The sequence below is a fragment of the Leptonychotes weddellii genome, chromosome 4, assembly GCF_054177405.1.
Source record: "Leptonychotes weddellii isolate Sample4059 chromosome 4, ASM5417740v2, whole genome shotgun sequence".
NCBI lineage: Eukaryota > Metazoa > Chordata > Mammalia > Carnivora > Phocidae > Leptonychotes > Leptonychotes weddellii.
The window spans coordinates 50,507,632-50,521,761 of record NC_138372.1 but is presented as its reverse complement, the minus strand read 5'-3'; the positions used below and the strand labels follow the sequence as shown (position 1 = coordinate 50,521,761).

The window sequence follows — 14,130 nt, the reverse complement described above, 5'->3', positions numbered from 1 at the left end:
TAGTTATTGATAATAATTACCAATAAAAAAGAATTTTGTATAGGCTAAGTAAGAATCATGTCTTTGAAAAGCATCCAAAAGACTCTCTGGGAAGTTAAATCTTTCTGGCCATATTAAGGTCAAGGCTGGCAAAATCTGATTCTTCTACTTATTGAGCACATACCATATGCCACACAATATGTTTGGGATTTTACATGTATTTATGCATTCTTTACAACACCTCTGAAAGATGTGGGTATAATTTTCCTATTTTTAGTTGAGGAAACTAAAACCTAAGTTCAGAAACTTGGTCAAGGTTACACAGCTAATAAATGGCAGCACTGGAATTTGAATTTATGCCTGACTCCAGAGCCTGTGTGCTCTTATAAATCATGTGGTATTCTTTTACTTTACATAGTGCTAAAGAAAATAGTGTCTCAGAAAAGGCAAATGATAATGAATTATTTGCCTTATGGTGGAATAGTAAATACTAGAATTTCTTTATTTGGCCTCACTTAAGATACATCAAAAGTGCCGTGACTTAGATATTCTATTAAATTACTGAAGCTTTTCCCATTGTTTTTAAGTTTCAGTTTTAAAATGGAGGGAGAAAACGTATGCCCAAAGACTCAGAAAATTAAAGTGATGGCTAGAAGCCTTCTACATTTTTCTTAGACCAGGGCACACATGTATATGGGTTTGCTAATGCCACAGATTCTACCTGACATAGATTTTCTGTTTGAGAGTTCAGTGTGCTTCTTGGACTGGCTCATTTACCTTCATCACTCCTGTAGTAAAGGCAGGGGGAAATATTCTAAGTCAAATTCCACCCTAAATCTCCAAGTGAAATTTCACTCTTTAAAAAAAAAAAAAGAAGAAAAAGTGGTTACTAGAATTTGGTTATATAGCTGACTGTTTTTTCCTTTAGGTAGTATAGCCTTCTTAGAGAAAAATTCTATATGAGCCTCTAACCTCTTTGAAGCATTTCCGTAAAGCTGGTGGGATCCAGAATTGAACCAAACAACAGGAGTTCCTCAGGGCCAACCCTGGCCTGCAAAAAGTTTCTGAGGAGGATTGCTATCCAATCAGCCTTGTCTAATCAGAACCTGTTACTTGGGAAAGAGATTGGGAAGAAGGGAGTCTGAAGTTAGAAGGTTGTCAGGCCGCTTGGAAGAGGGGTTATACATTGGGCTAGTTCTGCCTAAAATTGCAGGGGCATGTAGAGTTCCTCAGAAGTCTCATTCCATGTACTAGTTTAGCTATAAGTACATAGTATCTGTGCACAATCCCAGGATGTTGGGCCACTATTTTAGCTGGGGTGCTAAAGTATATTGAAGGTATACTTTTCTTAGATTTTCATTATTCTGTTCAGTTTACTAAGTTCTGATCTTGTGCCTGGTGCTCAACTAAATACTAGAAAACTTCAGTTTCCCTAATTCTGCTAGTTATATCTCATAGGCTTTTTAAGCAATCATTTAGGTATTTGAGTTCCTACTGTGTGCTTAGACACTGTTGTAGCTTGATCTCAGAACTAACTACAAATTATACTTCAGAAATTCCACCCAGTGACCCAACCACCTGTACCACCTGCCTTTTGTGTGAATGAATCCTTGGAAAATGACATGTTAACAACTTCATCTTTTTGGTTTCCTTCTCTCTGAAATTGAGCTCTGATGCCTTCTTCCTGCTTCAGATGTATTATAATGGTGAATTTGGTTACTTGTTCTTGTTGTCTGACTTTGAATTCAGAGCAGTGCTATTAACTGACACGATTAATTATTGCTAATGATTGTGTTTAAGCATTAGTCCTTCTCATATCTGAAGACTTCCCTATTGAGTGTGAAATTGCAAATTATAACCAGGAACCAAATACTTGATTGTTTATATCAAGTATCAAATAGTTGATAAAATGCCTAATGTTCACTTACCTAGATAAGAATATGTTCTTCCATTTATTGTACTTCAGACGTATTTAAAATTACATGCATGTTCTTTAAGCTATTAAAGTGTTGCTTGTGTTTTACAGCTCTGACTTGGCATTTGATCTCGAAGGATATGTTTTCATTTTGATAAATGATGTCCTGACAGCAGCAAATGGCGCATATGTAAAACAGAAATTAGATTCAAAAGTAGGTAGCAATCTAAATCTTTTAAGAGATGTTCACTGATGTTGGGAGTAATAATGTCAATTTGTTAGGAAAGAAGAATACTTAGGAGAGCTGGGAAAGACCTAGGGATCTCAGAGTAAAATGCCTGTACTTTGCTACTCACATAAGAAACTTTTTCAATTATTAATTAGCAGTTAGATTTTATTGTTAGCTTTTCTGGAAGGGATTGGGTGACTATTGACTTTGGGAGAGGGTTGTAATTAGGGGGTGGGTTCATTACAGAAAAGTGTCATAAATGTTCATGGCTGTGTTCTAGAAGAGTTGGTGAGGAACCTGGATAAGAAAGAAATATCTGGAAACCCTTGAGCAGATTTGAGGAGAAGTGAGTGTAGGAAGGGGCTGCAGAACAAGAATGGACTTTGTGTATCTGTCCCACAAATAATGAGAAACTTTAGGGAGCATTAGGATTGCTCTCTTTTAGGAGCAATGCTGAGTTCCTTGGCCTAGATCTCATACACATGAACTTTCCATACCCAGCCCTTTTCTCTTAACTTACAGCATGCAAACAAAGGCTTTACAGATATTTTTTGTTTGGCGGACTACTTTATACTTTGAATATATACACACTAAATTTTATTTTTAGATCAAGCCAGACCATCAGAAAGCAGAGAATTTGAGCCACATTGCTTTAACTACATTATGGCATAAGTTTGCCTTATTGTAAGCAGCTATGTGGCTCAATCGGTTGAACATCAGACTCTTGGTTTCAACTTGGGTCATGATCTCAGGGTCTTCAGGTTGAGCTCCATGTGGGCTCCGCACTCGGGGTGTCTGCTTGGGGTTCTCTCCCTCTCCCTCCGCCCCTCCCCCTGCTCACAGATGCAAGCATTCGCTCTCTCTTAAATAAATAAATAGACCTTTTTTTAAAAAAAAAAAATAAGCAGCTATGTAGAACTCAGCTGTATATATTAGCATTGTTATTGAAGGAGCTGTCCTTTTTATCATGATGTATCCTGTGTAAGGACCCATATGAGATTTCACAGATGCCACCACAGTTTTTCCTGAACAGTGGTATATTTTTTATCTCATAATTAAATCTTGTAACTGACATGACTTTATCTTATTTCCCTACCCATGTTTCCTAAGTCACATGACCTTACCTGCTTGGTTTTTGTCTGCTCTGTATGTGCAATAATTCTGAAACTACTTCAGGTCATTTTTTTGAGTTGAGATCATAAATACAAATGCTCAACTACTCAATAGTAGTGTTAGTGTCAAGTTTGTATTGTTTTGACAGGGGGCTTTGCCTTCTGCAGAAAGAACCATGGAATGAATGGCCATCCCAGTAGCTTTCATTATTTTCAGAGAAGGTTTATTTTGAAGATCTTTGAAGAAATGGGGTCACTGTAGATTGTTTCCAACAAATTTTCCTTAAATATACCTTTATGTCTTGTTCTCCATTTATTTGCTTTGATGACTTTATATGATGATTGTATTTTAATGGAAGCTACTACTATTAAAATTTTTTATCTTTTTGAAATAGTTAGACAAAAAGGAGCAGTTAGAGATTAGTTTTACTCTGTTTTTTCCTCAGCCCATTTGCTGCTTTGGGAAATAGGTGCCAGGGATAACATTCCATTTGTCCAGCAGCCTCAGCTGTCTAAAACAGTACTACCCAATAGAATTTTCTTTGTTGATAGAAAGCTTATGTATCTCTACTGTTCGTTAACGGTAGCCACCAGTCACATGTGGCTGTTGAGCCCTTGATAAGTGACTGGCACAACCGAGGAACTGAATTAGTAGTTTAATTATAATTAGATTGAAATAACTGCAAATGGCTAGTGGCTACTGTATAGGGCAGCACAGTCTAGAGTACATCCTAGAACCTAGAAAAAAGCAAAGCGTGTTTCTGAGTATTTTATTCCCAGGAGAGTCCTTCAGTTCCTCACTTAAAAATGACTTATGACTCACTTGCATTAGAACTTCATATTGATCTGCTTTTCATACTTCATGGATTAGGAGCAACATACTAGAAGATGGAATTCTATGTATAGGCAGAGAGGCAGTATAAAAGGTCAGCTAACAACAAAAGATAGAAATAGGAAAACTATAAAAGTTGGAAGTACTCAGAAATGGAGCAATTAAATGACATTAAGGGCAGTATCATATAAGAACACAATACAGTAATGCATATTTATGATGACACCTTAAATTCAGTTTTAGTTGATGTACTACTCTGTTTAAGAAGTCAGGGAAAAAGATAAAATAGTTAAAATGAGAAAATAAGAACAGTTTGGCATTTAAGTTTTTGGTATTTGTCAGTTATCTGGATGGGTGTGTGTGTGTGTGTGTGTGTAGGCATCCTCTACTTCCTAGATCATAATCATGTTGGGGTGTGTGTGTGTGTGTGTGTGTGTAGGCATCTTCTACTTCCTAGATCATAATCATGTCTCTGGCTGACAGGGCATCTGTTGTTAAAGGTTGTTTTGTTCTTCTGTGGCCTTTTCCTTGCTGCTTTAGAAATGAAGCACATCTTTTCATTGATGCTTGTGGTGGCCTTGGCAATCAGTTATTTGGTTTATCTGAGAGGCAGTATGTCCACGCTGAGATGCTGTTAATAAATCAGAAATTTTATTACCTATGATTTCAGGACTGCTTAAATCATGGCCCTTTGAGCTTAAGTCATGTGGCATAAAGACAGTGCTGCATTTCAGACCTGAATGCAGCTGTTGAGTTTAAAAATTTCTAACTTTAAAGAAATCATACAGATACTACATATTTATAATGGAAGTAGTAGAAAGTATAGAAAAGCAAGAAGAAGAAAATCTAAATCTCTCTTAATTCTACCATCAAGTGAGCAGCACAGTTTTGGAGGATAAGTGTGTGCACGCGCATGTGTATGTGCACACTTAACTGTATACAGTTTTAAATGAAAGAGCAACTTACAATGTTTTCTAACCTATATTTTTCATTTAGTGCAGTTTCCTGAACATCTTTCCTTGTCAGTATTATTTAACATTTTTAGTGGTTGCATAATATTTCATTGTATGATTGTATCCTCATCTAACCAACTAGTTTTCTGTTGTTGGATATTTGTTCCCAGTTTCTCAAAGCTGCTTTTGAGAGGGTAGTTTGACTTTTCACATCAGTCAGTCATCTTACATCAGAGAAGTTAGGCAGATATGATGCCCCCATCCTCACTACTCCTTTATCCCTACCCTGCCCCCGTCAAACTCTTGCCTACTTTTTCAAGTGACTGCTTCTGGCTGAATGTCTTAGAAGTGTGTGAATCAAAAGTGAACCCAGATTTCTCATAGGCTCCCTGCGTTTGAAGATGTATGTGGTTCTTTTGTTGTTTCCCAATAGCCAAGAGCACAACGAATCATACTTTTGGGAATTGTAGATAATCTTCATTGTACTTCACATGTACATTTTCAGAAATACTTCACTGGCAAGTTATGTCTGTTTGTGTTGGTCTAGGTATGAGTGTGTGTGTTGGTACCTACCCATCTCTCTCTCTTAAATGGCACTTTGTTATGGTTCTGAAAAGTTCAAGACTGAGTTGATGACTTTTGATTCAGTTCTGGAAAGGAAAGGGCTTCAGGATTGTGTTTATATAGAAAGGCATGTATATATTCAAAATAATGTCTTTCCTGCTTGCTGTCTTGAGGTAGCCAGTTGATGTTATTTTTATTTCTCTGATTTTAAGCACTCAATGAATTTATCTCAAATTTAAAGTCTTATATGTTTGCTTTTTTTTTCTTCCTTTTGAAAGCTTACGTTTTTTCTTAATGTTTGCAAAACCTATGATTTGGCTGATTTGCTGTCTATATTGTGGGGGAGTGGTGTGTGTGTGTGTGTGTGTAGTGGGAGTGGTATTCTGTATAGGGTTGTGTATATCTGTCTGCTAGAACCAAATGAAACACCTAATTATTTACTATTCTAGGAGCTGGGAAAATATGGTCTCCTCTATTATAATGCACTGTTCATGATTCTCCCCACCCTGGCCATGGCATATTTTACAGGAGATGCGCAAAAGGTAAGACTTTCTAATTATGATTTAATGGCTTATTTTTTGAGCTGTATTATTACTTATATCCACAAGATAGACTGTGGGGTTGTTAAAAAGTAATGTGCTTATTGAGTGACCAAAAACTGAGAGCTTGTTTTTTTAGTTTGCTAATGTCATGCTAACCTTTTTTCTTGGCATAAGTATTGGATAGTACTAAAATGGCTCAAAATAGCTTTGGCTATTAACATAAAAATAGTGCATGCCAACTAGTGTCCTTCTCTTATGTGTCAGAAGGCTAGAGGAAGGAAATTTTTACATTTCTACTAAACTACAAAATAAGAATAGTGGCAGACTATCCTAGAGAAACAAAAAATTCTGAATTAGTAGAGTTCTTCAAACCTAAACAAAATGCTTGGCTTTCTAGAAGTTCTCTGTTTTATTGTACATTTGTCATGCTGGCTTAAATCCCAAGCTGGGTTTTTTCCTCAGGAGATATTTAGCACCATGTGGTAACTTAACTGTATAAATGGCAGCTAATATAGTAGTTTACTCATTTTCTAAAATGATAGCTAAATAAACGCAGAATAGAGTAGCAAATAAATCCACACAAGAATTTTTCTTTAAAACAAACCCATATTCATAGGAGAAAAATTGACACCATTTTGTTAGAATTCACAAAATTTTGCAAACTGAATGGAACCCTAGAATTTTGCCAAGTTTCTGTAACAAGATTTCTTCTAATGAGTCCTCTGGCTAGGAGTTTCTTCAGCATAAATGTGTCGGTTATTAACTCTAATGACAGTGACAGTTCCCACATATCAGTGGGAGCCAAAATAAAAGGTTTTGAAAGTAGTTAGACTATTAAAAAATTGTTCTTCAATCAAAGATAGGAGAAGACCTTATAAAGCTTATAAAGGTGCTTTGTTTTATTCATCAAGAGCTCTTTCTTTTAAAAAACTGGCATAGAGGGACGCCTGAGTGGCTCAGTTGGTTAAGCGTCTGCCTTCGGCTCAGGTCTTGATCCCAGGGTCCTGGGATGGAGCCCCGCATCGGGCTCCCTGCTCAGTCGGGAGCCTGCTTCTCCCTCTCCTTCTGCATCTCCCTTGTGCTCTCTCTCTCTCTCTGACAAATAAGTAAATAAAATCTTTAAAAAAAAATAAAAAGATAAAAAACTGGCATAGATCATCTTGAACAGGTGTAAATGTTTTAATGAACTGTGACCTGGCTGCCAGCAGACCTAAAAGTGACTCTAAAGTAGGAAATGAAGCTGTTGCTCTGACTAATAAAGAGTGTTGAGTAAGTATTTTGTGATTGTGAAAAAAGTAGGAAGAGAAACTAACATTTATCGCGTCCCTATTGTGTGCTAGTCACTTTTTATATGTGTAATATAACATAGTCCCCAGAACAGTTGTAGAAAATTTGAATTATCTCTGTTTTACCAATGTGGAAATAAGGGTTCAGAGAGACTTAGTCCCTTGTCCAGTGCCATACTTTCTGTGGTGGGTACAGTCAGGGTTTAAACTCGGGCCTAACTCCAGAAGCCATGGTCTTTCCACAGTGTTCTTCCTCCCTCTAGGAGACTCTGGCGGAAGCACCTCTTACTCTTCAGCTTTGGGGCAAGAATGTAATGTAAAGTAACCAGGCCCCTCATGGCGGCATGGATGGTTCCAGATCTTGAGGCCAATCTGTACATGAGAAAGTTGGAAGAATTAATGTGGTTAGATATTTTACAGACTTGGCAAAGATGCAGTTCTCATTAATTTGAAACTTTGACTAGTAGCTTGTAGCTACTTGAAAAAATTGACCAAGGGAGATATTTCTTCATTCCAGAGTGGTGATCATTTAATTAGAAGTTATCTGCCAGGTTGTAGCATTATCATGCATATTTGAAAGTTCAGTAACATTCAACTTGAAATGCTTCGATATAATTGAGAATGTTTACTCAGAGTTAAAAAAGTTGCTTTGTCACCTATATTAGGATGAGGTTTAGATTTTCCTCTTATTCTTTTTTCTTTTTTATGCAGAGGAGTAGAATTTGAGTAATCTTTTTGTTGTTTCCAACAAAAGTGCCAAGCAAAGGTCAAGAAAGGTTTATTTTGGAAGAAATACTTCTTTAAGAATGACAGAGTTCACCTAAATACTTTCAAGTTGGGATGATAAACTAGTGGAAGCTGAATTGCTCTGAAATCAAACGCTGTCAGCATTTTTGGTTTCACATAAATGTTTATCTTCACTCTTATTATTAATTAATATTGTTCTTATGAAACATTTACTGGGGTGTAGATGGACACCTTGGCTGGCAGTCTTATAATACTTTTTTTTCTTAAAATTCTCTCCTTCACATGCTGTCCTTCTGACATTCTCAAATGGTTAAGTGTTACTGTATGTCTCACTGTGTTAGGCTCAGGTGATAAGAAAAAAAGATGAATTAGATAGTTTTCTTGTATTTGAGGACCATACAGTTGTCTTGGGGGGTAGACCTGTCAATATCAGAGCAATGAACTGTTACAGGTTCTGTTGGAGAAGTGTTTTGGGGGCATCGTGGAATGTAAAATGGAAGTGGGTCAATTCGTCTCCTTGTTGAGGATGAAATGCCTCATGGAGCTTTGCCTACAAACAAAATTAAAATATAAGTGATACGAATAATCAGTGTTGTTTTGATAGGTTATAAATTACATTTGAAACTTAGGAAGTGAGAATTCTGTTTGACTCTGTTCCTAAATTCCTTGTGTGTTGAGGAGACAAGATACTGCTTCATTTTAAGTTCAATTCAGATGAGTATTTCTCAGCATCTTCATTGTGCTAAGAAAGCTATATGTTAAGTTCTCTTGGGAGTATATGAGAAATATGACATAGTCCTTGCCACACGAGGGAGATGTTGGCATGCTACAGAGATGGTGTAAGATCTAGCACCAAAGTGCATGCTCATCAGTCAGTACAATAAATGTTTAGGTTAGGAAGAAATTGGTGTGGGTTGAATATCAAGATTGGCTTTTTAGAAGAGACAGGGCTTGGTTTTCTTTTCCACCAAATGCAACAAGTAATGCTAACCCGTGCTGGGAGTTGTTAGAGATACAACTTAAGTAGTTGATTGGTTTGCTTTTATTACCCAGCACAGAAGCAATGTGTGGAAGCCACAGATGACCTGACACATCAAAGAGGCTCATGGTATTCTGTAATACTGGAAGATCAGCTTCATAGTAGTCAGTAGGCCGTCTGTCTGAAGTCTTGGCAAAAAGGGTTTCATATTACAGAGGGGGTATATGGCAGGATTTTGCGTAAGAGTTTTCTAGTAAATCGGGTTCATTTTCAGTATGTATCCTTTAAACTTGTGCTTTTCCTTTAAGACACATATGTGTATAAGTAGATGTGCATGTGTGTGTATTTTTTTTAAGAATGGACACTTTTTTTGTGGGACAGTTTATCATTAAATAAAGCTGGTTCCCATATTAACAATTTGAGGCTACTTCTGGCCTTTAGGAAGATTTTACTTATAAGGTATGATGCCTTGTACCTGACAGGATGCTTCCACATAAATCATTTTCCCTTATCCTCATTGTATTACCTGTGAGGTAGGTTGCTATTTGATTTGTAGAGGGTAAGGACATGATTAAGGTTCCACAGTGGCAGAGCAGAACTAGAATCAGTCGGACTCCAGAGAGATCTCTTACTGTTTGCCTGACTACGACTCTCAGAGCCATTCGCAGCCTCGCTGACTTATATTTTTACCCCTGTTTGGGAATTCCATGCGGAGCTTTCTTACAGAACAAGCTACTGAATGTGAGAAATGCCATCAGAGTAGTAAAGTGCAGTTTCTGCAGCTTGGTCTTGTTGGTACTTAATCTTTTACAAATAATTATATTTCTTTTGTTCAACAAATATTTACTGAGGGTACTGAGTGCTTTACTCAGGTGCTGTTCTAAATTTAAAAAAAAAAAAAGACATGTCCTTGTTTAAAGGAGCTTGCAATCCAATGGGTGAGATCAACTAAACATAAATTGTATCATAAGAACTACGAGGAGAGCTAGAACAAGGTGGAGAGTGACTGGGAGGTGCTGCTTGGGATAAGGTGGTTAAGAGAAAGCATCTTCATCAGTTTCATTTGAACAGGCATTGAACTGAGACTGAGACGAGTTTGTGTGGCTCTTTGGAAGGAGTCCTCTAGTTGGAGGGAAGAGCAGGTTCTAAATGCTGAGGTGGGAGTGCTTAGCTTCTTCACAAGGAGCATTTTCTGAGTAGATGAATACCAGGAACATCAAGGTGCCTTGAAGGATGTGGAGGAGGAAAAACAAAAGGTACATTCTAGGTGGAACTAATATCATGAGCACAGGCCTAGCCCTGGGGACCAGCCTCTTCAGTATGCATAAAGGGTGGCTGTCAAAGACATTGGAGACCTTCGAAGAGACCTTACGGAGCATCTGGTTCAAGTCTCTTCTGTCACAGTTGGGGAAGTCGGGGCCCAGAGAGGGCTCAGCACTAGAACCCTGGTTTCCTACTCTCACTACCCCCCCCCACACACACATCATCCCCTGCTTCCTTCTAAGTTGGGACAAGTGCTAGATACAGGAATTTGAAGTTTACTCTGCAGAGATGATGAGTCCCTAAAAGTTCATGACATAAGAGGTACAATGGAAAAATTGGGGGCAGAGTGCAGAAGCAACATCCAGTTGGATGAAGCAACGAGTAACATCCAGTTCGTCCTTGACCGTTGTCTGATTTTGGACAAATCCCTTCTTCTCCCCAACCCTGCTTCATCATGTGTGAACTGAGTAGGTTGTATCACCTGATTTGGTTAGTTTTCTAGGTAGGGCCCTTTCCTGGGCTGAGACAGAATTTCTAGGAGCAGAAAGCATGCCAGTGTGGAGACGAGGCTGTTTCTGTTTTGATGGTTGGTGTGAGCCTGGCTGCTCCCTGTCTCCTGAATACCAGTGTGTATGGACTTGCTCTCATCTGTTGGACTCCTGGCTTTCTTGACCCAGAGCCATTTTGCATGGAAGCTCTGTATGTATTATATGAAAGGATCAGCAAGATAAAATGTTAAAGCACGGTGTAAAATTGCATATGGTATGCTACATTTTGAATAAAATAGAAAGGGAAATATAAGACTATATATACATATACATTTTATTTGCTTATTTAGTAAAGAAACTCTGGAAGAATATACACGAAACGAATAAAGTAACCACCAATTAGTGTGTTAGCGTGTGTGTGAGAACAGAGTAAGTATAGAACAGGAATGGGAGGGAGACTTCTCACTACTTACCTTTTTATATTTTTTTGATTGTAGAGCCATGTAAATGTATTTTAAATTACATTTTATAAAAGGAACAGTAAGAGAAGGATAAAGTTTTTCTATAAATAATGACTATCCTATGATGAATCCCAGTTTAAAATAACTGGGGGTGGCGGGACAAATTAATTTATTCTCATTATTCAGAGTTGCACACTCTTGACCCAGGATGCACATTGAAGCAAAATCAGGTCCCAGTTGTTTTTCTCAAAATCTCACTGTTAACTTTAGAAGGCAGAGGAGAGGAAAGTTTCCTGTGTTAGGACAGGAATCCAGTAAGAGGGCTTTGAAAGGTCAGCTTCCCAGGGAGGCAGGGGTTCTACAGAGCAGTTGATGGGGCTGACACAGTCTTTAAGCAAGAATTGAAGGCCAAGGAAGGAAAAAAACTAAATTACCATAGACATTGAAAGGCAGGATCCAATTGAACAACTTATCCCAGTGAGCACATAATGCAAGTCCTTGGCAAAGCTGTCTGAGAAGCCAAACCTGTGTATGTGAGTGTGTGTATGTGCAATTTTTTAAAGACGTTCTCAAAGTCCTGGCTTTACCAGAAACCAGCGAACCAATATAGACAACATTTAGTTTTTTTAAAACCTGTCTTCTAATTTTAAAACATTCTCTTGCTTAAAAAACGGTGTCTTTAAAAGCCAGCTCAGTGTTCATAAAAGACATCTAGTTAGCATAAAGGTAGGTCAAGCATCAGTTGACGAGTGGCTCTTCAGAGTGTCACTTACTACAGACTGTGTTTAAACTTGTCAGTTGTTGCCTCCAAAAGGGAATGTGTGCGGCACAAAGCCAGTGATTCACAGTCACAGGAACTGGAACCTGGCTTTCTGACAGCCTACCCTGCTAGGTGTTCTCACGTAGGGATGGAGGAACAGACCCCTTGCTGTAGATCTCACAAGGCCAGTGCTGTAGTCGCTGGTACATTGTATAATGTCTCCATTATATCACTGCTTCAATTACATGGCTCAGACGAGTTTTATAGGAAAAGTTGCTGCGTGGATGGGCTACGTGGAGGGGTCTCTTACTAAGCATTGCTGACTAAATAATGAAGAATTTTAGGCTGTGGGTTTAGCCTGTCCAGAGTTATTAATCTTTTCTGGGTCACTCTGGAGACCGTACAGACTGATTCTCAAACCCTGAGTTACTCTTTGCACGTAGACCGGTCCCTTCTGCTTTCTGGGTGTTGGTGTCCTCATACGTGAAACAGTTGGGTTGCATCAGTTACTCTTCAGTGAGGAATGGCTTTCTCTTTGCCCTATATGTTGTTTGACTGGCAAGGTAATGTGTTTAGCCATTCTTACCTTTGAGAATAGGCCTTTTTCACTAATAAAAGGAAATGGCCCTATTAATAAGCTGGAGTGTGTGGTTTTGCCGCGATATATAGATTTTACACGGGTGGCAGAGCCTAGCGAGACGAGATGGTGGAGGCAGCGGGAGGAGGCAGAGCAGATTGGTGGCCGGTAGTTCTGGTAGTGCAGAGGGTAGGGCAGGTAACCCAGGACCCCTGGCTCCTAGAACTCGTCTGATTGTGCCATGGTAGGCAGGGAACCATGGAAGCCGTTTGCCCCACTGACATTATCTTCTGCCTTAGGAAGTTTCCTAGCAGTTTACTTTCTAGGATAAGGTTTTAATTTTTTTCTCAGTAGTGTTTTGGGAAAAGAATTTTCCAAATAGAATGCTGTCATTCATCCACTTTTTCTTCTTTACCATGAAGTTTAAAGGCTAAGTGATTTGTTAATTTTTAGACTTCATAGTAAACAGGTATCAAAACTTGTGAGGTATTAAAGTGTGTAAACAAAATATGCGTGCTTTGGATTTTATTGCAAATCTCAATTAAGTTGGTGACTCTCGGCTTAGCACATTTTCTTGGGAGTGAGAATGTTACATCTAAGACTCAAGTGTACCCTGAAATTATTCCACGCTTGCTAGATCAGGGGTGATGAATTGGTGCTTACGTTACCCTGTGCTCATTGTAGACATTGCCGCGTAGTCCCAGCACTGCCTTGCTAAGCCTAGACATAGCCTCACACTGTTCACTAAGGTAATGGTTCAGACAGCCGAGTCAGTTGATTAGAGCTGGTATAAGATAAAATCTGTATCCCTCGATTAGATTTTATTGATTATGTTGTTGATTATGTGCTGTTAGTGCCTAATCTTACTCAGATACTCCCTTTCTTAATTTCCTTAACCTAAGCAACTAGAGAACACATTTTTTTTAATTTAACTTTTTTTTCTTTCAAATATTTTTATTAACTGAAAGTCTCATTCAAACCAAATGCCTAGTTTTAGGAAGTGGTAGATCCATATAACCCATTTATTTGCCCATTGATTATGCCACATTCTTTTCATGTCTGTGGTGTGTATTGGCTTGTGGTATTACCTTACACCACTAGCACCTTTGGAACCAGAGACTTTGTTCAAAACAGAAAGCCTAAACATCTTTGTATGTGCAGTCTGTAATCACAGCTACCACTCAGCCAAGATTGAGGATTGCAGGCCTTGTGGCAGGGAGCCCACCTAGTTCTGTGTCACACAGAATGACCAAGCAGGTCCTTCTCTTCACAGTGGCTCTTTTATTAGCTTTCTCTAGAGGCAGAAGTTTGGCTTTAAATGTTTTTTCCCCCCTCCTGATTAACAAAATAAATGTTCACTGTGCCCTCTGTTTTCCCTCTTAGGGAAGAGAAAAATTTGCATGCAAATCTGTCACTGAGAGATAACAGTGATGGAAGTTTAAG

At 38.4% G+C, this 14,130-nt stretch overlaps 1 protein-coding gene across 1 annotated transcript in view; it reads left to right on the top strand.

The window, feature by feature from the left end:
• SLC35D1 (solute carrier family 35 member D1) overlaps positions 1-14,130 on the top strand; it is a 47,560-nt gene that overhangs the window by 4,232 nt on the left and 29,198 nt on the right. The window contains exons 5-7 of the mRNA XM_081817084.1: positions 398-462; positions 1,978-2,108; positions 6,034-6,126. Of these exons, the coding sequence (XP_081673210.1) occupies positions 398-462; positions 1,978-2,108; positions 6,034-6,126 (289 nt within the window). The remainder of the gene's footprint in view (positions 1-397; positions 463-1,977; positions 2,109-6,033; positions 6,127-14,130) is intronic.